At 53.1% G+C, this 21,964-nt stretch overlaps 10 protein-coding genes across 10 annotated transcripts; 6 read left to right on the forward strand and 4 right to left on the reverse strand.

Annotated features, from left to right (window-relative positions):
- Positions 1–519: 519 nt before the first annotated feature.
- On the forward strand, positions 520–975 carry CLAFUR5_20300 (uncharacterized protein; the record flags this gene model as incomplete). Its single annotated transcript, XM_059463136.1, has 1 exon — positions 520–975. The coding sequence occupies one exon, from the start codon at positions 520–522 to the stop codon at positions 973–975; it is 456 nt and encodes a 151-aa protein (XP_059318989.1).
- Positions 976–1,477: 502 nt separating this feature from the next.
- CLAFUR5_05349 (uncharacterized protein) lies at positions 1,478–2,092 on the forward strand (the record flags this gene model as incomplete). Its single annotated transcript, XM_047904497.1, has 1 exon — positions 1,478–2,092. One exon carries the CDS (start codon positions 1,478–1,480, stop codon positions 2,090–2,092), a length of 615 nt encoding a protein of 204 aa, XP_047761187.1.
- Positions 2,093–2,637: 545 nt separating this feature from the next.
- CLAFUR5_05350 (uncharacterized protein) lies at positions 2,638–3,267 on the forward strand (the record flags this gene model as incomplete). The annotated part of the gene is made up of 1 exon (XM_047904498.1): positions 2,638–3,267. One exon carries the CDS (start codon positions 2,638–2,640, stop codon positions 3,265–3,267), a length of 630 nt encoding a protein of 209 aa, XP_047760411.1.
- Positions 3,268–3,572: 305 nt separating this feature from the next.
- On the forward strand, positions 3,573–3,890 carry CLAFUR5_05351 (uncharacterized protein; the record flags this gene model as incomplete). Its single annotated transcript, XM_047904499.1, has 1 exon — positions 3,573–3,890. One exon carries the CDS (start codon positions 3,573–3,575, stop codon positions 3,888–3,890), a length of 318 nt encoding a protein of 105 aa, XP_047760410.1.
- Positions 3,891–4,849: 959 nt separating this feature from the next.
- Positions 4,850–5,902, reverse strand: CLAFUR5_05352 (uncharacterized protein; the record flags this gene model as incomplete). Its single annotated transcript, XM_047904500.1, has 1 exon — positions 4,850–5,902. One exon carries the CDS (start codon positions 5,900–5,902, stop codon positions 4,850–4,852), a length of 1,053 nt encoding a protein of 350 aa, XP_047760413.1.
- Positions 5,903–8,881: 2,979 nt separating this feature from the next.
- Positions 8,882–10,078, reverse strand: CLAFUR5_05353 (uncharacterized protein; the record flags this gene model as incomplete). The annotated part of the gene is made up of 1 exon (XM_047904501.1): positions 8,882–10,078. The coding sequence occupies one exon, from the start codon at positions 10,076–10,078 to the stop codon at positions 8,882–8,884; it is 1,197 nt and encodes a 398-aa protein (XP_047760412.1).
- A 1,016-nt stretch (positions 10,079–11,094) lies between these two features.
- CLAFUR5_05354 (uncharacterized protein) lies at positions 11,095–12,078 on the forward strand (the record flags this gene model as incomplete). Its single annotated transcript, XM_047904502.1, has 1 exon — positions 11,095–12,078. One exon carries the CDS (start codon positions 11,095–11,097, stop codon positions 12,076–12,078), a length of 984 nt encoding a protein of 327 aa, XP_047760415.1.
- A 1,485-nt stretch (positions 12,079–13,563) lies between these two features.
- CLAFUR5_05355 (uncharacterized protein) lies at positions 13,564–14,634 on the forward strand (the record flags this gene model as incomplete). Its single annotated transcript, XM_047904503.1, has 2 exons — positions 13,564–14,235; positions 14,287–14,634. The coding sequence occupies 2 exons, from the start codon at positions 13,564–13,566 to the stop codon at positions 14,632–14,634; spliced, it is 1,020 nt and encodes a 339-aa protein (XP_047760414.1).
- A 2,588-nt stretch (positions 14,635–17,222) lies between these two features.
- On the reverse strand, positions 17,223–17,732 carry CLAFUR5_05356 (uncharacterized protein; the record flags this gene model as incomplete). The annotated part of the gene is made up of 3 exons (XM_047904504.1): positions 17,223–17,414; positions 17,472–17,660; positions 17,721–17,732. The coding sequence occupies 3 exons, from the start codon at positions 17,730–17,732 to the stop codon at positions 17,223–17,225; spliced, it is 393 nt and encodes a 130-aa protein (XP_047760417.1).
- Positions 17,733–19,936: 2,204 nt separating this feature from the next.
- On the reverse strand, positions 19,937–20,632 carry CLAFUR5_05357 (uncharacterized protein; the record flags this gene model as incomplete). Its single annotated transcript, XM_047904505.1, has 1 exon — positions 19,937–20,632. One exon carries the CDS (start codon positions 20,630–20,632, stop codon positions 19,937–19,939), a length of 696 nt encoding a protein of 231 aa, XP_047760416.1.
- Positions 20,633–21,964: the final 1,332 nt, after the last annotated feature.

Below are 21,964 nucleotides of genomic sequence, written 5' to 3' on the forward strand. Positions count from 1 at the left end.
ACGGCTGTACGAAGGTTCTTACTGTAAGCCCTCCGGCATTGCATATCTTCGTGGTCGACACCATAGTCAATGCCGAAGGAGCCCACGACATGGCTCATAATGCCTGCTTGACGTCGGGATGCTCGATCGATCTCCTACGGCTTGCTGCACGCTTACCTGCGCTTTGTTGTATGAAAGGCCAAGCAAACATTAGCACAACCATATAGCCAGAGCTGATGGGCCGGCTAGGTACGGCGGCAAGGCTATAAGATGTTACACGCTCTCTATACACGGTGAATGATCGTGGTGAACGATTGATGCGCGCATTCTCCCGGCCCGCCTCCACATGCGACTCGGCTTGCTGCGGCGGCTTTTTGTTGCCTTGGTGGGCATTGCCATTGTTAAGCCTGTTCGAGTCTCACTTTCTTTCTTCTACACACACACAGACAGACACACCACCACCACCGCCACCATCACCACCACCGCACGACCATCCATTACCACTACTTAACCATCTCCGACCCTCCAACATCAAGCACAATGGCATCCTCCTCCACAAACAAGACTTCCGCCAACGCCTCAAGCAGCACCCCATCCGGCCGCCGCAAGTGGACGTTCGAGCAGTACATGCAAGTCCGCATCATCGCCTGGGAGACCGCCTCAGTTCGTGGTCTCATCAGCGATGAGATCATCCCCGACATCTTCGCCGAGCTGAACTCCGATGCAAAGCGCTTCCCAGTGTCCAACTTGGTCGACCATCGCACCAAGAACGAGGACACGAACCAAGCGAAGGCGATGCACCAGGCTTGGCGCACCTGTGGTTGGAAGGGAGTCCCGTACACCGAGGCGGACAAGGAGTTGATGGTGGAGATTCGTGAGGCGATTCGCGAGACTGCTGCGTATAAGAAGTATCGCGCTGAGCAGTTGGCGAAGACTGGGGATAAGGGCGAGGATGTGGGGGAGCTGGAGGGAGGTGAGGCGGAGAATGAGGAGTAGAGGGCTCAGCCAACCAGATGGTCACATGCTGAAGGTATGCAAATCCAGCGCTATGGGATGGGTAGGACTGACGGGACAGTAGCATGCATCTCTAACGCTTGCTACGCATCTGCTAAGCATATGAACATGCTTCCCTACTATGGTAGAGGCTACTGGGAGATTATGCAGCCTCTGATACGGTGGAAGTAGGGGTTTGGGGCGCATTCTGGCGCATGTGATTGGCACGTACACCAAACCAATAGTGCTTCGAATGCAATACTGGCAACGCAACATGCGTATTATCCCCCATTCGTCTCAACCTCCATGTGTAATTGATGACCTAGGTCCTTCTTGAGTCCCCTGCGTGAGCTAATGCTCCTAGGTCTGCCACATCGGATTAGAGAGAGGCATTGTCCGGTAGCAAGACATGCTTTCTGTCAATGTTTGTTGTCTTTCTTTGGGTCTGTGACTTTGTTATGGGCTGCTTGAACGTAGATTAGCCAGGTTTTCTCCAAAGATAGCGATGGAAGAAATGAATGCCCAGCAAACCTTTGAATGTGATCCTTCTCGTCCACAAGAGCACTCCATATATCCCTTCAGCGGTCTCATCGTCGCCAAAAACATGCCATCCAACTCTAAGAACAACAAAATGGCATCCTTAGTCGGCAACCCCAATTCAACTGTTCGCACTGCTACAGCGCGCCATATGTGGACTTACAAGCAACAATTGCTCGTCCGCGTTCTTCTCGTAGAGTACCTCCACGAGAGAGCACTAATTGAGAAGCAAGATCGCAAAGTCATCTCCGACATCTTCGCAGAGCTGAACCTCAACGCAAGGGTCTTTAAGTGGAGTGATTTTGCAGCTCTCGAGAGAAATCAAACGACCAAGGATCAGCAGCGCGCCTGGCGTTCAGGAGATTGGCAGGGCCAAGCATACCCGCAAGAAGATCGCGAGCTAATGATAGAGCTACGAGAGGGGATTAACGAGAGTGCTGCTTTTAAGCGCTACAGGGCTGAAGTCAAGGAGAGGACTGGGTCAGATGGAGAGGATTGTGGCATCCTTGAGGGAGATGATGCCGTGGCGGAGGAGGCGATTGATCAAGATGGAGACGATGATAGTGACGTGACTATGAAATAAGAAGCTGACCTCGTAACTATGTTTTTGAGTGTTTTGGAGACGGTGAAATGAGAGGTTGACTAGGGCGATTGAACGATTAGCGCTCAGGTCGAGAGATCTCCGTCATGACACTGAAACTGCATGAAGCTGCAGATATGTCCTGTCGTAGCACCCCAGTCCATAGTACTTCTAAATACCAAGCTCTGTGCGTAAGACTGTTGTGCCTTCCATTGTTATCCAATGTGTGCCACAAACTGTGTCCTAAGATAGAATGGGTTCAGCAAACAGTATTGTCGATGCTTTTATAGCCAGAGCGGCCGATATAATGCTTGCGAGACATTTTAAAACAGTATAGATCATCACAACACCGGTGTATACTCCAAGGCTCAGAACGCCAAGGGTCGAGCTGTGAAGTCGAAGTGAATGTTCGGATAAACTGTCAATCCCAAGCCCGAGATTCTCGTCCTGCCGCCGCACTGCCAAAATGCCGCCAAAACAAGTCCAAGTTACTACCTTATCCCGACCAAAACCAAACACCACACAGTCGCGCATTCTCAAACCGAAGAATGTCGCGCAACACCTGGAACCACGACCGCTACCTTACTAACATCACTCTCTTCCACAACTACGTCAAGCCTGGCATTCTCGACGAGCAGCATGCACCAGCCATCATGGTCGAGCGACACCCAGCCATGACTCTGATGAAGGCTTCGAACCTTCGCGACAACTACAACTCCAGCCATGCGAAGAGTAAGGCGCAGGCGTTGCGCGACCTCAGCCAGAACGATGCTAGTGGCAAAGCGCATCCATACGCAGCTGATGTGCTAGCTATGATTACTGCTGAAGCAGCGCGCATCGAGTCGACTACCGCGTTCAAGAGGGCCACAGGCGCCGGGCATTCGGATGAGGAAGAAGAGCAGGCTCCCGTGGCGGGCGAGGGAGTGGACCAGTCTGCTGTTGCTGAGGGCCGTGGCTCGAGTGCTCTTGGCGCCGCTGAGGACGGTGAAGTACTCGGTCAGGACACCCCAGGCGCTCATGGTCCAGAGCCCGCCGGCGATGGCGGAGACGACCAAGACGGCGAAGCATCAAACAAGCAGCAGGGCGCAGAAGGGGGCGGCCAACATCCCGGAGACGAAGACATCGACCATTCCACCAAGCCTCGCCTTGACATGATCCACTTCAAGGACTGCCAATAGGTACACATCGCCGACCCAGCAGGCGACTACTTCGCTGTGGAGTACATCGGTGACGTCGAGTCGGCCTCCCTGGACGAGAGCTCATCTATAGCGCAATACAGCGGCCAGGTCTTCGAAGACTAGTTCAAGGACTTGAAGGCAGATACAGATGACGGCTTCCGGGATGTCATGATCTGCGATAGCGACGTCTGCACCACCTGCTTCAAGGATGCCACCCACCAGGTCGTCGCGCCGATGGCTCGCTGAGTCTTGGAGGACGAGCTGGGAATGCCTGGTGTCACTCGCACAGAGGTGCCGACATCAAGATGTGGGAGACTGCTCAAGATCAAGAAGGCCCTGATCCCAACATCGGCACTCGTGCTAGCACCTTCGGCCAAGAGCGTCTGCAGGCCTACGACGAACATAACGCTAGCAGAGACTGGCAGGACGACTTCCGCTCGACGAAGCTCAAGGTGGAGGATAGCACGATTGTGGACTGCTGGGTATGCAAGGCTGAGGGGTGCGAGTGGTGCAAGGGTTGGCAGGGTCGGACGAACCAGGAAGTCGTCAGCATGATGCTGGAGGTCAAGAAGAAGCACGGAATTGAGAATGGGGAGCACGATCAGGACATGGAAGATGCATAATGTGGGGACGGAGTAACGGAGTTCATGATGGTTTTCTGCTCTTCAAAGGACGTTTTATGCATGTCGGGCAATTCAAATGTCGCAAAGTATTAGAAAAAAGTATTGCTGTCCGACTCTAGTAGTGTTCAAAGTTACAGCACACAGACAATTTTCATCGTTTTACTCAATCACCTTGAAACAATGTATGCCTGTCCTGGAAACTGCTATCGCATCGCCCGGTTCGTATCAAGCCTTGTACCTCCGTTACGTGTGATACCAATAGAGGATGTGATGGCGAGCGAGTTCATCGAGTGCAGTGAGACGGGAATTGGGGCTTATCTCTGCAAATAGTAGCATGTGTATGAGATCGACAGCAGCAGTAGTGATCGAGTTGTGACTTCAAGCATTCGTAGAGGATCAATTACGGTATTGAGAGATGTCTCCAGCGTTTCACCAGCCAACGGTACACATTGGCGAAACCGTGGGTGAATTGAGATAATTCTGAGCTGCAGCTGAAGACATGGTCTCTGCAGCATGTATTCGATACTTGTCTATGCGTTACTGTGCCAGTAGCTGGCCTGAGTCAGTCTCATGTCTCTTGGCGTTTTGGGAAACGGCTCGGCTGGGTCGGCTTTACCATAGCGTTAGTACGTGCAATTTTTGGACCCCACTATGCAACTAATGCAATTCTACGATTCTTGTTCTCATCCATTCTCTAACATAACATCGCTTTGCCATCCATATTGGGCACACTCGATCGTGCATAGCCTGCAGCATACCTTGCTTAGACAACCCCAATGCGTGTCTACAAGACAAGCCGCCCTCAACAAAGTCGAAGCGCAGCAACGCCGCTATTTCTCGAGGAGAGCTGAAGGCTGACAGTCAACGATGGCTGGGAGCTCGCTTGCTGTAGCTCACAACCATCCAACTACATCTCGAATCTCTTCCCGTCAACATTACCAGAAGCCCGGCCCCAACTCTCAACGGTCAGATTCCACCTCTTGCTGGCTCTCAGCTTTGGTCTTCGGTCTTGGCTCGTATGGTAGCTCCTCAACATCGATCTCACCAAGGTCAAGATGGTGGAGCTGTTGATCGACGACAAATCTGTGCCGGATGTCGTGGAAGGAGCGGGTGGTCCATTCGCTCGAAGCACTGGCAACTCCGTCTGCAGTACCAACCACCAGCTGCTGAAAGCTGCACAGGTTCTCAAGCGATAGCGCAGCGTTCCTTGGCAGAATGTTCGACAAGCTCCTCTGGATGTAGTCCTCAACGCCTGCTTGCATCTCGACGACCAGAGCGTCGAAAACCTCCACTGTAGGATCGTACTGCTGGATCTCTCCATTCGGAAGATCACGAGTCTGGATGTTCTTGTCTTCGTGCATGGGCCAGAGAGTCTTGACCTCGGCCCAGAGGACCTTGACTACCCAGTCGCCGGCACCGTCACGCTTGATGATGACCTTTGCCATCATGATGCTCTCTGGATCGTCGTCCAAATACGCCTCGTGCTCAACGACGTCTCGACCCTTCCAGCCACCCGCGATGTCCGACTCGTGAGCAGTGATATCCACAAGGCCGATGGGGACGTACGCAAGGCAATGCTTGAAGGTCCTGCCACTGGCGAACTTTCCCTCGTCGATGAAGCCGTCTGGGACCTTCTGCTCTACACCTTCATGGTCAATCTCCTCTTGCTCCTCGGCGTCCGGTTCCTCGTTCAGTGGGCGGTCTGTGATGTTGAGCTGGATGGCGATCTGGCCGGCACTGACGTCTGCTGCGATTCGTCCCTCCACATGGTTGCGAATCTCCTTGCTGACGAGCTTAGTATTCAACAAAGGCTGCAGCTCCGCTTTGTTCAGTAGCGTGACGACGGTCTGGGTTACCGCATTGCCCGAGGCGTCTGCGAGGTCGACATTGGAGATTCGGACCTTAAAGTTCGCGATCTCACCAGCGACTACTCCTTGACCGATCTCGACTGGAAGTTTGAAGATGTGACAAACCTTGTCGGCCATCGACTCTGGCACCTGCTCGTTGGCCATGCTTGCGTATGAGGTCGGCGCGATTCCTTGAAGTGTTGTATGCTGCACTATATTCCTGCTGCGCTCAGTGCTCTGCTCGCCACTGTGACGATCCTTGTGTCCTCTGCTGCGCTCCTCTGTTGTGCTCAGCTTTGGAAGGTTATGGCGTAAGTACGTTATCAAGCCTTCTTAGGGGACGCGAGATGGCGATTGAGAGGGTCGCGAATTCGTTGTTAACGAGGTGTATGAAGCGCAAGCCACAGCAGAAGAGGCGAAGAGAGCAGCGGCGAGATTTGCTTGAGAATGGCGATTCCGAAGTGTGGAGAGCTCGCCTATGAGGACGACCTGGGGGCCGTTAAGACCTGATGAGAGGGTAAGCTCTGTCCTTAGTTTCTCACCTTCTAGACACTGACCGAAATAGGAAGCCTCACGATGTAGCTCAGGATTTCAGTGCGTTGGATGTCACGAAGTACGAGGGAGCGACGCTGAGAAAGGAAAAGCAGCACGACTTCACCTCACTGCAAGCACGCGGGACTATCCGTGTGAGATGTAAACAACACGCTCGGTCCGGGCTCACAGGAAGCGCACACGCCGACTATTCACATCAAATCCCGTGACGATTGAATGCGGGTGGTCATATCAGGAGTGTATAGAACGACAGGGCGATCAGCGGAGGGAAGGCAAATGAGGCACTGGGTTCATTTACTGCCTCATACCACTTCATGCTTCACGAACAGTGAGTAGCGGAGTAATCACTGCCTTTAGATTGTAATTGGACACAAGAGCCCCGTTGCCGCTCCGTCTGGCATGACCAGGACAGACAAGAGTGCTGACGCCCATTGCTCAACCAAGAAGAACAAGACTCACATGATGGCCGCTTTGCATGAACCACCAGGATCTGCATTCGGCCTCATCGTTCCTGGAAAGGTCTCTCGAAGAGCTTACGACATCGCTATACCGACCATGCGATGTCTTCACCATTCAATCCTCCACCCGGTGTTCGGCGACTAAACGAGGTGTGTCTTGAGCTGCGTGCATCGCTTCCTGATTCGAACACAATGATTCTTTCACGCCCTTCTCTTCTGTTCGTACAAAGGACAGCACTGAAGAACGTCAGCTCTTTGTCAAGTCATACAGATCGTAGTGGCCCGACCTCTTCCTCCAATGCTCGCCCTTTGTCAACACCTAACTGTGTTCCAGAGCAAAGGCCGGCGATCAAGACTGACGATTGGATAATCGTCGGAGCCGCTGAGATGAGTAGAACCGTAAAAAGATATCGAGCTGCCTCACACCCCCTACTTCATTGGCATCAGCCGCCATCGTGACCACGTACATTGGATCCAAAAGAGGCAAGAAAAATGGCATGTTGCCTTCCAAGAATAAGTCCTTGAATGCGAAGTCTATAGATATACATCAGCGTGAGCTCCAAGAACTGCTTACTGCATCCGTCGTTACAGTCGATTATGTAAGGCGATCCCAGGCCATGTGATCTAGCGATGCAGCAGGACTCTTTGGCAGCCTTCTTCAGCGCGTCATGTAGCAGAAAGAAGGATAGCCCTGCGTTTACGACGGGGCTCTGTCGACATTCTAGTTCGAGTTTCGATGTGGCCGGGGCTTTATCGAGTTCGGTAACCACTACGAGAGAGTCCTCGCGCAGAGGCCAATTGGAGGAGCAGTACATTGGCGATAAATCTCTGAACAGGATCTATCATACGGGGTCAGACTCAATGCTCGATCGCGGTATCACTCTTGGAACGCGAGTGTGCCTTGAAGCTTACATATAGGACAGTCTGCTGCCAAGTGGGGAGGATGTATCTTATCACATTAAAGATCATCTCATTCTCCCCCATTGAGGCAGGTGCTGCAGATCTCGACTCTACCTGGCAGATCATGTAGCTCCAACACGAGAAGTGCAAAGCTGACTTGAAGCCTCGCAGCATTTGAGACTCGCTGTCCCTCAACCGGGTATCTACCACCTTCTCGCGGCTTGTGAAGAGTCTTTTGGAGCTTGTAAGGTCATATTGAAGAGAACAGGGCACTGTCTTGGCCTACTCCCGCCAGAGGTCAGCAGCCAATATCGTGTGGGAGTAACTCGTCAGTCAGGGGGCGATCCTGGCGTAGCTTCTAGAGATAAAGCTCTGAGCGCAGGAGAATGACTTTGATACTCGAGAACATGTTTAGAAAAGCAGACTTGGAGAGAAGTCGATGTTAATGCCTCTGGCCGCGATCGAGATGCGAATAGTCTTCATTCACAGCCTGCGTCCTGGACCTTATCACAGTCTGCGCTCGTCGAGCACGTTAGTAATCGAATCATTGGCGCTAATAGATATTCTCACAGTCTCAGTCATGATCATGTGAAGTGGTAAGCGGTGTCTTTGGTCGGGCATAGTGCAAGTCCCTGAGTGTGTGATCAGACCACATCTCGAATGCTCGATGAACGGCCACGGTAACGACTGACATTTATATAAGGACACTCTGACAACATGTTGAAACATTCTCTCTTCTCGGACATACACGCATGGACTCGGTTTAAAGCAGACTCTAAAGCTGGGTGGAGCATGACGATCTCGAGCTCAAAATCTCATAAATTTCGTGGCCTTGGCGGTGTGTCTGCGAGACATGCATGTACATAGCGACTCGCCAGTATGTAGTCACATAGCAGTGAGTCTCTCCATTGATGCATGTGTCACCAGCTGACATGGGTTTCTTTGAGCAGGTAAGTATATCAGTTTGCTATCCGCTCGGCAAGTACCAGACCACCTTCTTCCACCTATAGCGTAACACCTTCGCCCCAACACTCCTCAACCACCCACGCTATACGCACCTCGAGACACTCCAAATATATACCAATGCACCGACCAGTACGACGACCAATTCACCAACCCATACGTCAACCAATACGCCAATGCACCGATGACCCAGCAAGACCACGCTTCAGCCCTGTGCTGACGAGCTAACTTCTCACGCTGGTCCCTTCAGGCTTGCAGCAGGTACGAGACATCAGGGATCACCGTGCATGTCGTCGACCCAATCCTCGGTGTCAGCATCTTCCTGGTCAGCTGCAGATCCGTCGGACATCTCCTCCTCCTCCGCGCCACCCTCTGGATAGGCATCAGCATCACCAGAAAGCTTCTCCTCTTCCTCAGCAAAGTCTTCCATCTCTTCGTCATCCAGGTCGTCTTCCATCAATTCGTCCTCGGGGGAGTCCTCCATGTCCTCATCCTCGGAGTCATCGTTGTACATGGAGTCGGTTTCCTCAAGCAGCTGGTCTACTTCGCCATCATCGAAACCTTTGCCCTTGAACGCTCTCAGACGCCAGCACCACATGCTCCTCTCGTGTGGCCTAGTCGTCCACTCGTTGGGGAGCGAGGCCAGGTGGTCTGAGAGGCCGCAGACCGCCTTCTGGACCTCCAGGATAGCCTCTGTTGAGATATTCAGGCCGTCGAGGGTCCTGTTAATGCCGTTGTGTGAGATAAGATACTGCTTAATGGCAGTCATTGCCTCTCGCTTTATCTTTGGCAAGTTGGAGTTCTGGTATCCCTCCATCCAATCATCTTCGCGCTCGGCTCCCACCTCGGCGAGAGTATGGTAGGAGCATGACAGGTCCCACTTAGCGGCACGGTTCTGGCTCCACTGGAATTCGATCAGGAGCAGTGTCTCCGCATCATCGCCGCGATACTGATCGTCCACCGCGAGGTCTCGGAGCGTCTTACCCTTCTCTAAGCTGCCCACATGTGCCTTCATATCGACCAGCGTAATGGGCACCGTGGTTCGAATGACTTCCCAAGTCTCGCCATTGCCGAAGGTTGGCTTCCCCAGAAAGTCGTCAGGAAGGTATGCATTCTCCTCGGTCTGCAGAGCGCCACCGGAAAGATCCTGTGGGTCGAGAGGGTACGGGTAGCCGAAGTATAGATGGTTCTTTGTGTCAACCACGACGATGCTTTGCTTTGTGCGAAGAATTGCGCCAAGGTTGTCATTGATCTTCTCTTTCATACTCTTGCTAGCACTCCGCAGCGATATCATGTCGCTCCACTCGGACTTGTTCTTAAGTTCGAGGAGTTTCATCGTCGCTTGCCGTCCGTTGGTCAAGACGGTGTGGGCCGATGTCGCCAACACAAGATCTGGGGTGTTGTAGCCGACGATCTGAGCGGCCAGCTCGTCTGGGATGCGAGCGAAGGGGTTGCGTGGGTGCGACATCTTGGCTGGGGTATCTGCGATGGGATGGCCTGCCTTCGAGTGGTGATGTGGATCGATGCTGCTTTGCGGCGGTGTTGGTCGGGGCGGTACGTTTGCTCGTGGTGCAAATGCTCCAGGTGTTGCTGTCTAGCCGACGATGGCGCGGTGATGGCGACGCTGCTGCCAAAGATCGCGAGAGCGTGAGGCGACAGCTACAGCCGGCGGTGGTGGTAGCGGATGCGACGGTCGCAATGGGTTGCTTTGGTCACCGTCGGTGGTCAGAACTCAGTGAGTTGTCTGGCGTTGGTCTCTTACGGAGGGGCAGGCGAGACTGATGAGGGGCGACGGCGGGGTTGATGTGACAGTCGATTCAGCGCAGAGCAGGTGAGGAAGGACGACGTGGTGGTCAGTGCCGATGAGCTGATAGCGGAGAGGGGTCGCCGGGTGAAAGCTGTTGCTAGCCTCAACTCAGGCAGTCAGTTTCGTTTGTCTATATAAAAGCGCTTGACAGGTGCAGCTCTGGAAAAAGGCGATCAGCGCTAGATATCTGGCTGGCTGTCGTTTGCTGGAAGGCTGTGCTGGGTCAACAACAAGCACGCTCGACCTCACTCAACTGAGGCACTAGTGGCGCGCGTGTTTGCCAGGGGTGGAGAGTGGGGATCAACGACGAGCGGTCTCGACGACAGCTTGTGCAAGACGCGCCTTTGCTTGAGCTTGAGCTGGTGCCAGCAAAATCAACGAACCGACATCGATACACTCATCAGCTTCACAACGAATCACCAGACGAGAACAACACGCAACACACCAAGTCCGGACTTCACTGCCATCGGTGTATAACGCGCTTTCGCCCACTGTAAGGGCTTACGAACAGCGCGTAAATCTACGACGGGCGGATAGCAGATACTGATCATATCAGACGAACCCAGCCCGCAACCACATAGCGCCCTTCCGTAACAGCCACTACGAAGTCGCAACCACATAGCGCCCTTCAGTAACAGCCACTACGAAGTCGCAATCACCATCCGCACGCCGACAGCATGCATCCCGCCGAGACCTTCAAGCCAGGTCAGCGTACCCACTTCGACGACCTACCACAGGAGATAAGAGACATTGTGCACCGTCTCCTGATCCCAGACCGCGTCACCATCCGCTCCCATCACTACCACACCGACGCGAATGGCGCACCAGCATCAATCGACGGTATCGAGTTGCTGAACAAAGCAGACTGGCAGCTGGTGCGCTCAATGCAGCTCGTTAGCCGAGATTGGAACTACAGCGTCAAAGTCGAGATGAGCCGCGTCGCTTTGTCCAACATGCCCATTATCCTATTCCTTGACCTGATCAGTCACCCGCACTACGGCGCTGAAACAGTGATGCCTGTCGCGCCAGGTTTGGTGCCCACCTTCATCGCAAACACAGCATCCTTCTTCAGCTTCTTCAAGTTTGAGAGGATGAAGACTGCAGTGCCGTTCATCTTGGTGGACTATCGACGAAATCCTGTTGCGACCAACTTCAACCAGCAGGTCTGGGACGCGCAGCTGAGGACTGGATTTCCAAATGATGATCATCTGTACGGCGAGATCATTATGGACTTCACGACCTGCAAATACAGTGGGGTGCCAGAATGGTGCTCGGACATTGAGCTGAACGTACTGAACCGGGACCCAGGCTTCACGAGGCAATGGTCCTTCACGGGCGAACTCTTCGGCGACATGCATGACATGCAAGAGCAGGCGCTGCAACAAGGACTCTCGGTGGCTGCTATCAACGAGACTCAGCAGGGCATCATCAATCTGTGGGACGCCAACAACGGGATTTGCACGACTGGCGATGCGGAGAAGTGGTTGTTGTACGACCCAAATTTAGCCATTGATGCTTCATGCCGTGGCGACTACCGTGGCGAGTACGTTCTGCCATGTGTCGACCTGAACACTCCGGCAAGCATAGATGGTGTGTACAAGATGCGGGATTCGTGGTCGGGCTGGAGGACCGGAAGGATTTTGAGGGAGTTGGAGGATTGAGAGGGAGCTGGAGGAATCACGGGAAGTTGAAGGATTGAGAGGGCACATGGAGAGATTGAAGTGGTGCATCGACTCTGGTCAAACGTTAAGACTGCTGGAACCTTGGTGTGGGCATGCTATCAGGAAGTTGAATGCAGCGAGGAGCTGAGGTCGGCGCGAAGCTCTGCCAAGGAAGGCAAATCTGGGTCGCGCAGTATCTCCCGGAACACAGAGCTGTATTGAGACCGCATAAATCATCCAGGTTCCTCTCACTTGGCGTTTCTCATGCTTGATTCAGTTATCTGTTCTCTCTGTTGGCAGCCGGACTATGCAAGGTCATCGCGGTAGGGCGTTCGTTGAAAGAAGCCAAGCTCTACTGTTCTCGTGCTTCTTGACTCTGTGCTTCCCTCCACTCTCAGGCTTGCCATTGCACAGCTGGAGATAGGAAGACCAGCTCTTAATGCTTGTCTCCAGGAGATGCCTGCAGCATTCGTAGTCACTCCGGCGATAGGTACGGAATTGTGCTCTGGCAGCATCGTCCACTCTTCCTTCAGCTCATGCTTTTCAGCTCTATTAAGATAGAACCTGGATCGACACGACATTGTAACATCGTTCGAAAGCAGTAAAGGCAACTACAAACCCAAGACCCTATCGTGAGCACTGCTTGCTGGTACTGCACAGTCCGCTGCTACTTCCAAGCTCACATCGCAGCCCACCCATCACCTCGCTTACTTCACGCTAGCTGAGTAACCTGCATATACGACCCTACTTTCACTAGCTTCCATCAAGCTGCAATCTATGCAAATTCACTAGTCAGTTTGGTCTAGTGGTAAAGTAAGTTAGTGCGTGACGTTCGTAATATGTGGCATCAGCGGCTCTGGACATATCAGCACAATAAACCCTTCAAGGTACGTATTAGCGATTCGACTCCGCTTGGCAAGCGTGACATTCATCGCGAAGGGTTTCCCTATCATCCGTTGACTCAGCACGGATGCTTAGGTTTTGCATTTTTGGTGGCCATTGCTATGCGTTTGCGTTATGGTGCATGGAGACTGGGATTCTTTTTTCTGTCAATCTAGCAGACGATGATGGAGCTGGAATAGCTGGCAAGATCTGATGATGGAATCGCCGGCTGGCGCAGTCTTCGGAACGTTGATTGCCAGCATCTTACATGGCGTGACGTGGCTATTCTGGTGTTTGACATGTACCTTTGATGGTGTGACGCGTGAAGCCAAGTTCTTGTCCCCATCGTATCAGTCTCCCATCTACTAACTCCGACTCGCACTGATACATATGATCCACAAGCTGCTGAAGATCCACGGTTGAGTGGCCGCGGAGGTGTTTTTGATGCAGTCGTAAAAGTCGTGTCTCGCACTGACTGCCGAACATCGGCTTCTACAGTGGGGCTTTCCTTGCGACTCATCCCATCCCATCACGACTTCGCTACAGCATACCGCATTTCCCTGCTACTGTCCTCGTCAACATCATATCGATCAAGTACATACGATGGCGCGCAGAAAGAGCAAGAAGAGCAAGGACGCCAAGTACCAAATGCTGGTCAAGCCAAACACAAAACCGCGCACACCAACCAGTCCACTCGGCGATCTTCACGACTCTCCTGGAGAACTACGAAACCGCATCTACCGCTACATCGACAGCAGCCCAATGCTGAAGATCGCATTGCCCGGCATCGACTACAGCAATCCCTCGACCTCCAGAATCCGCTACCTCTTCTTCACCGACCCCGAGACGCGCAGATACTACAAAAATGCGCGTAACCTCCTCCGCCTCAGCAACGCCCTCCGCGAAGAGTATGGCTCCTTCATCCTGCGAGCAGACCAGACCTTCTACCAGAAGGTCAAGCTCGACCGCTACGTGATCACCATGCCCCCGCCGTTCCCGATCTCGGCTCACATCAATCGACTGTACATTCGCGCCACCATGGATACATTTGGGTACAGCGAGGCCGTGCTGGAGCAGCTAAATCGCGTGCTGGACGCCGCACCCAGTGTCTCGCGCTTGTCGATGCACATTTGCATCACTTCGTTGCAATGGCCCGACCAGAATATGTACGAAAAGATGTACATCTTTCGCGCTGCGACTGTCGATCGTATGCCAAATCTGCTGGAGTATGCAATCATGTTGGAAGGGAATCAGCTTAACGGGGTGTGGTACAAGGTACGAGTTCTCCTTCCATTTCAACGTATAGCATATCTGACTGTAGAACAGCGAGACTCCACCGCCGACCCATGGCCGAAGCAGCCACTCTTCAAGAACTGGGACCTCACATCCATGATAATGCCACCACACACCCCGAGAACTACAGACGGGTCGTACTACGAGCGCAAACGATTTCGGGGCGGGCTTCAAGAAGATTTGGCGGCGACATGGGCCGTGGCAGAGTACCACCCTCGCACAATGTCGGTAAACAAACGCCGCGAATACGACAAAATCCTTGAGGAACTGCAGAGTTTGTTGATCTCCAGTGGACAAGAGTTTACGGTGGGCGGGGCTGGAGTCTGGAAAGCGAAAGAGCTCCATGAGTTTAGGAAGGCTCATTATGATTGGGTTTCTTGATGGAGTGGATTGAGACCGTGGACAACAAAGAGACTGAAGCCGCCATTGTCCAACACAAGCAGTCATAAATGATCATCGTCAAAGAAATGCCGGATACGGTCGTGAGTGGCAGCTGTTTGACGGATGAGGGATGGGTTAGCGTTCGTACATCGACTACCTTAATGCCAGACCCGAATGCCTCTTCACTCTCTCCATATGCAGATCACCATCGTCCCTTCCTTTACCTGGCAATACGATGGAGAGAGATTAAGAGTAATGCTCGTGTCTGATTAGTCCCGTTATCTTCACAAAGAAAGCTTCAACCAACTCTCTCCACGCAGTCGTATGCATCAACTCCACAGTCTGTACCGAATGCATCCAAAGAAGTACCGTCCGATGCACGCTCTGTATTGCCCCCGGTTCCGCATCTTGCTTGAACATATCACACGTACATTTCCTGTTAGCTCTCGACCAAGCCAAACGTTTCCCATGGCTTCTAACAACACAAATGCAGGTATGCACCAACATCTCAAGCTCTTTCTCATCGCACGGCTGGCCGTCGGCCCAATTTCGCCCTGTGGCCTCGGTGGCGAGTTCCTGATTGTATGAGGCCTCGGCTGAGGCTTTCGTTGACGATTTCGCGACGGCAGTCGATTGGAGCAGGAACTTGGCGAGTGGAGAGGGTGGTGATGTGGTTTCGCGAAGTCTTTTCGAGTGTGGCTTTCGATAGTAGAGTCTTCAGCTGGTCGACGGTCGTTCCGAGCGGCAGGAACGAGGCTACTGATAACGCATGCCTTCGATTGGAGGTCTTCCCTCACATCCATGCCGTCATGCTCGTGTCGTTCTCCTACCGAAGACAGTTCAGGATGATGGCACCGCCGTTTCAAGAAGCGTTGGATAGGTGATGAGTCGCTCGGTCTGCACACACCCTCGCCTTAATGCCCTGCCATTTGTATCTCTTCTCACTGTTTTTGCTCTTCCAACGGCCAGAGTCGCTGCGTGACCCAAGACAGTCCTCCAGCCTTGTACTTCAGCTTCCATTCTTTCTGCCGTATTGTCCAAGCTGATGGCGAGTCCTTTTCGCTGGGGCATCTTCATGGCAGCCAATGCAAGCGCTCTCTGCCGTTGCACGTGTAACCGATATTCTGACAGTGTTCCGTGGCTTTGACGCACTTGGTGCTTCGCAGGGCGGAAGCTGGAGGGTGTTCTCAAACCTCTGGAGGCTGTCGCGGGCAGCTGGAAGGAGTTCAGCAGTCGGTGGCAAATTTTTCGATGCCGCCGCTAATCGCCTGCAATTCAGATAGGCAACAGCATCGGATACAGGAGCACACGGCTCCTAGGTCGACCATTTCCTTGGGTGGCGTCGCAGTTATGCTTATCCCCATACCGTGTGTATCGTGATTTGAGCACTGCCCGCTGCAAACACTGATCTCCTTGCCGCCGCCCTGTAGGGTACTTGTTGATATATCGCCTGCCCTTCTCTCAGCAGATGTGTCCCCCGTCAAAACGCGTGATGCCACTTGACTCGCGTAATGGTATGCGACTTCGCGAGGTGAGCTTCGCCGGTCTCTGAACGCGTGTCGTTGACCTTGGCCGTCTCATGGCGATGCATAGTTCTTGAACGACGCGGAAAGACGGCGAGCCTGGTACTGATATCGTGGGTTTTATCATTGATGTGTAGTAAAATGGCAGTGTGGTGGCAAACCTCAGTGATCGTGGCATATTAGGACTATCGACGGTCATCGCCAGCAGCGGACCAGCAGACTTGAAGCACAAACTCAGCGACAAGACCTTCGAGTAGAGAGACAGTATGAGAAGTTTCATTGGTAGTCATAACATGAACGTAAGCACAAGCATCAACAACAGTGATGGGAGAGATGAACCTTCTTCTCCAAGCGCCAGCCAAAGCCAACAACAAGATGAAAAAGAGTTGTGTCGAAGACACGATTGACAGCAAAAATTGTGCCAGGCGACATCAGCAAACCAGCTGTGTGCAACGGACCAACAACCGCGATGTGCAATGCAGTGCCAGAATGTTCCCCCCATATTCGTGAGCATGGTAAAGGCTGACTAGGCCGCGCACCCCAACCCCCGTGGCACCTGCGGGACCTCCATTATGAAGAAGAAAGGAAGAGAGTGAAAGGGAGGGGAGGCTCGCGGTTTTGTGCTCACTGGCTTGGTCCGTGCGCGGGAGGGACGGGGATGCTTGGGGCGAAAGTGATGGTAATGCCGACAGAATGGATGTCCTGGGACATTGCGGGCGGCCTATTCATTGATAGAGAGGGGGCGCTTGTGCTTGAAGTATTGATGGATAGATGTCCTTGCTAGCGTAGCGTCGTTGACTTTGTTATTGGCCCGGGAAAGTGGCGCCTGAGGCGTTAGCTCTTGAACGATATCACGTTGTGGCAACAGGGTGCGAGCCATTAGAGAGCTATTCAGATGAGACGATAGAGCTACGCCTCAAGCAATGCATTCATACAGACACATCAGATCTCCCTTGATCATCTAGCAGCAGCAGCAGCCGCGCAGAGTATCCTTCTCGATTGTATCAACGTGCGTCCACCGCTCTATACCCTGCCTCGTGCAACCTTGCTCCGCCACACCTCCGTCTATCTGTGCAATGGCCTGGTAGTGAACGGCAGTCTGGTCGGCGCCCCGTGATTGTGGTACCACAACATCTCCCGATCCCACAAGGCTTGCCCAAACACGCGTGCTCCCAACTTGTCGATCGCATCGGCGGTGCTGTATTCGTCTGCATTGGTGAAGCAGTCCCATGCGGCGGCGAGCTGGCGTGCGGCTTCCTGTATGGATCTATTAGCTCAATCTCCGTTGTCACCAGGTGTATTGCTCCCGCTCACGATGTTCACGGTGCCGACAATGTCCTCGTCATCCTCCTCCACGTAGTTCGGGACGTCGCGCTGGGTGAAGGGGATGCCGCAGGCGGTCATCTCGGCTTCGATCTCGCGTACGGTGGCTTGGTAGCGCCCGCCGATGACGATGTCGATGACTTTGTCCATGCGGCGGTGCGCTTCTGCGATGAACTCTTCCTCCGTCGCAAAAATCAGCATGGTTCGCGTGGTGCAGTAGTGAGTTGAGGATGGGCATACCTTGGTAGGCATAGTGGTGGTGATCTGTACTGTCTGTCGAGATGTTGCAAGAGGTAAAGTGCGGTAGGAGGTGGCGTGTGAGAGTAGAAATCGCATGAGATCAATTCAGTGCAGAAAAGGTGGCGGAGAGCGGAGAAACTTCGGCAGATTTGAGCAACGCATGTGAAAGATGCCATACGCCAGCGACATTTTGTATAGAGTACCACGCACATATTTGGCTATGGAACCACTCTAAGAGCTCCTTTTGGCCGAATACAATCGCCCAATGCATCATTTTTACAAGAATGTCTAGACCAATTACAGCATACCCCTTTCAGCGAGGGTGTTGGACTCTTAGGAAAGATCTCGCTGTATCTGATATCCTGAAAGCACGTCAAGACGAGGCTTTCTTGGGTTCAGTGCCTCCAGCATGTGCTTTGTCGCACCTCGGTAATGGTCCTGGTAACGGCGTCGGGCCAGCGGTGCTGCATTCATCGTCTGGGCAAGTAGAGCTTCCCAACAGGGGGCCTACATGCAGTCCCACAGTCATGTTAAACGCGATCTTTCCTGTCTCTACTAGGAGAACGACTGGTCGTACTCCCATCTCAGATACTCACGGTTCCATCATTGCCGTGATCTCCCTGGTCGTGCTTCCCGAGAGGCGAAAAGCCGTGCAGTACGACCGATCCGCATCGTCATGAAATTTGCTCCCGGTCCTGTGTGCCGGCAATACACACCTTCCAATTCCTTCAAATAATCGTTCGCAAGCGCTCTTTCTGGAGCAGCATCCGACGCTCCACGCAGTGCCTTACTGAAATAAGCACCAATGGTACCAGCAGACCATGCGGACTCCAGCTTTGCACAGTAAGGCAAAGGGCACGACGCTACCATGGCTAGCAAACTCACACCAGAGTTCTACAAGAGTGGATTATATGTCGCTACCGCAATTGCAACCGCCTTCGGCCTCGTAGCTAGGGAGCTGCTCCAGCGCGACACCGCGCTTATCACCGCTGGGCGCTGTGCTGTTGGATGGGGATTTGAAACCGGGAAGTGATGAGCACTGCGCTTTTCCCGATCGGTCACGGCCGTGGCGACATCATGCCCAAGCATTTCCACAGCCACGCGGATCTCAACAGCCGCATCGATGATGGTGCTATTGCCGAGAGCCAAAGCCCTGCGCTTGCATGATCTCGCAAACGCTACGCAGTAGAAAGAGACTGACTCGGCGCGAAGGCCTCCACCAGGGACCCCCTTCCTCAAGATCAGATCCGATAGCTGGCAGCCATATCGCGAGCTGTCGCAGACGATACCGTTGACGATCTCGACCAAGAAGCGCAGCAGGAGGCCTGCTACCGCGAAGACTGGATTTAATGATTGTGATATCGTTCTGGCGTGTCTGCGCCTTAACTCATGACAAATATGCGAGATAAAAAGTAAGAGTGCAATCTGGATGGTCGACCGGCTTCGAAAGCACTGACATGTGATTCCGATCTGACTCTTAGGAGGCGGAGGCGGCCTCCATGCAGCGCTCGTAACATCGATGGCCAGCTATGTGATCCTTCATTTGCACAGACACTGTAATCGCAAGCGTGACAGGGAGTGCCTGAGGCGTATCAGTATACTCATCATTAACAGCATACAGACTTCCAACATCGAAGCACATCCACTCGCCTGAATTCCTCCACCGTGCACCCATTAGAAGCACCAAAGAACCAAAAAAGAAAGCAACACCTCTGGTTCCACCGCGACTCGAACGCGGGTCTTCCAGAACCACCTCTTCGACCACAATTAGCGATCAGACCCTCTCCCCTCTCTTCACGAAAATTGCGCCAAAGTTCTGATAGCTGGACGTGCTAGACCACTGCACTATGGAACCTTTGTGGTGTTGTGATTGGATGAGGGAGTTGTATTCACATATGTATAAGTTGGTGCGTTTGAGGTGGGGTTATTTTGGGTGGTGGGTATTGTCGGCTTGGGAAGTGGTGGTGGGGTTTCGGGAGAGGGGGAGTTGAGGTTTGGGGGGGAAATGGGGAGATGGGGAGATGGCGGTAGAGAGACTGCTTCACGGCGAGGCTTCGATGCTGTAGTGCGGTATCGGACTGTTTGTAGCTTAAGTATCGCACTCCTCTCCGTAGCTTGCCCCACGATCATATACCATCAACTATCCTACTGTCTTATGCTCGCTTGGAAGTCTGAATTTGCCTCCTCACGCCTATCTCCAAGCTCTCGCCTCCGTCTCAGCATTGACTGGTCCTTCCAAAATGTGGCACAAGGCCACAGAACATCTCAAGATCCTCGTGAGAGCATAGCATCTTCCACTTCTTCTTGTACTCCGCCTTTTGCGCCCGGCTCACGTATCTCGGATCGTTCCCACCTGCCCAGATGAACAGCTTCTGTGCTGCCTTGACGACATCTCCAAGCCGCGCTGCCTTCACCAGTGCTGTAATGCTGATCGAGTGCTTGTCGATGGCGGGAGAGTGGACCTTTACTTCGAGGAAGATGGTTAGACTGGATTGGACCAAATACATATCGTACTGCGATTGTGCGGGAAGCGGGGTGGACGCTGCGTGTTCGTCCATGTATACTGTCAGATGATGGTTCCAGCCGATGTGGTGGCAGAGGTGATGGCGAAGTGCCAGTTCGATGTGTGTGTTGTTGTCGAGCTGGATGATGGTTGATGCTTGCCCATTTCTCTTAAGACGATTGAGGATGAGCTTGTTGAATCGAGGCGCTTGCTCGGTCGAGGCGCCTTCGGAGGAAGTCTCCTGGAAGAGCATTGCTTTGGCGCGGAACTGAGTCGAGGACTCAGTTGAGATGGATTGGTGCCATGCTCCGTTGACGCGTTGGAGGAGGAGGAGATCTTTGGCTGGCAGGTATTGCAGAATTTGGTCGCGGAGCTCGGCGATATCGAAGGTGCGTTGACTGGCCTTCATGTTGGTTTTAGCTGTAGGTGATGTCCGGTGGGTCCGTAGAGGATTGCGAGGGTGTGGCGATGGCTCATAGGAAGCTGGCGTGTCTGTAGATCAGTCGAAGTGTGTTGAAGCTGAAATTCAAACAGCCGGGAAACACAACCGCCGGCCAGCAACTAAACCTCCGCACACCCTAGACAAAGGACGCAACTTACCCGCTCACATGTATGCCGACAACGAGCAACGCGACTGACAATGTCCTTGAGACTCGTGTTCATTTTCCACTGACCCTTCGATCGTGAACGGATTTTCGCCTCCCACCAGAGCCATAACGAGCCTCACACGACATCGATCCCGAACGACCTGGTGTACGAAATCACGTAGAAGCTCTTCACAACGCCCTGTATTCGAGACTCGGTCCTTGTACCGGTACTGGAGGAAATATGTTCCAGTGTTCTCCGAACCACGGGAAGGCACGAGCAGAGCATGCCGAGGCTAGTTTATGAGTGTCCACTAACATCCACGTGAGTGGGAGACATCGCGAATGCTATCGAACGACTCAATCCAGAGCCCTTCGACCAGCTGCCAATTACTATCCGGCCCCGAATGTTGCAGCCAGCGGACCGGTAAGGGGCTCGATACTCATGCCGGTCAAGGGTACTAGGGGAGTTTTACTAGGGAGTCACAGGATTGAAAAGAGTTGGCATTCGAGAGGAAGCTATCACGTCTGAGCAAGTTGCTTCCCCTGCCACCGGCCACGTGCAAGATGCCGAGCCACCTCGTGTCTATCGAGCAGCAGAGAAGGCCAGAAGAGCCAAGAAGCTGATCAGGAAGCTATGTCAAGCCAGGTTACGCAAAGGAATCTGATGTATGATGTTGTTCGGGTAGAAGATAGGCTTGCCGAGATGGAGGAGGCCGGCGAGCACCTTGGTAAGTTACAGAAATCGGGTCCCGGGACAAGAGCAAGGTGTCAAGCCACCATCGGCTGGAGTAGAAAGAGACAAGAAGTGTCAACTGTGCAGCAGTCTTTGGCCTCGATCGTCACTTTGACACTCCCGGACAAACTCGAACAGAGAAGATAATGGAGCCACAGTCTGCAATTTGGTAAGAGAAGAGAAAGAGAGCAGGGGACGTTGGTATTACTCGAGGACACGGCCGACCAGCAGGAGAGCGTTGCGCTAATTGTGCCGCTACATCTTCTTTCCTACTAGACATAGGCTACTTCACAGCCACGCGAGACACACGACCCGCAAATACGATTAGATTGGAATGCGTTGCTCGCCGCATACACACAGCACATTAACGCCTTGGTTTCATGCACGTTCATCTAGCCCTTCTACCACTTAGACAGAGGCT

The sequence above is a fragment of the Fulvia fulva genome, chromosome 4, assembly GCF_020509005.1.
Source record: "Fulvia fulva chromosome 4, complete sequence".
NCBI classification, from domain to species: Eukaryota; Fungi; Ascomycota; class Dothideomycetes; order Mycosphaerellales; family Mycosphaerellaceae; genus Fulvia; species Fulvia fulva.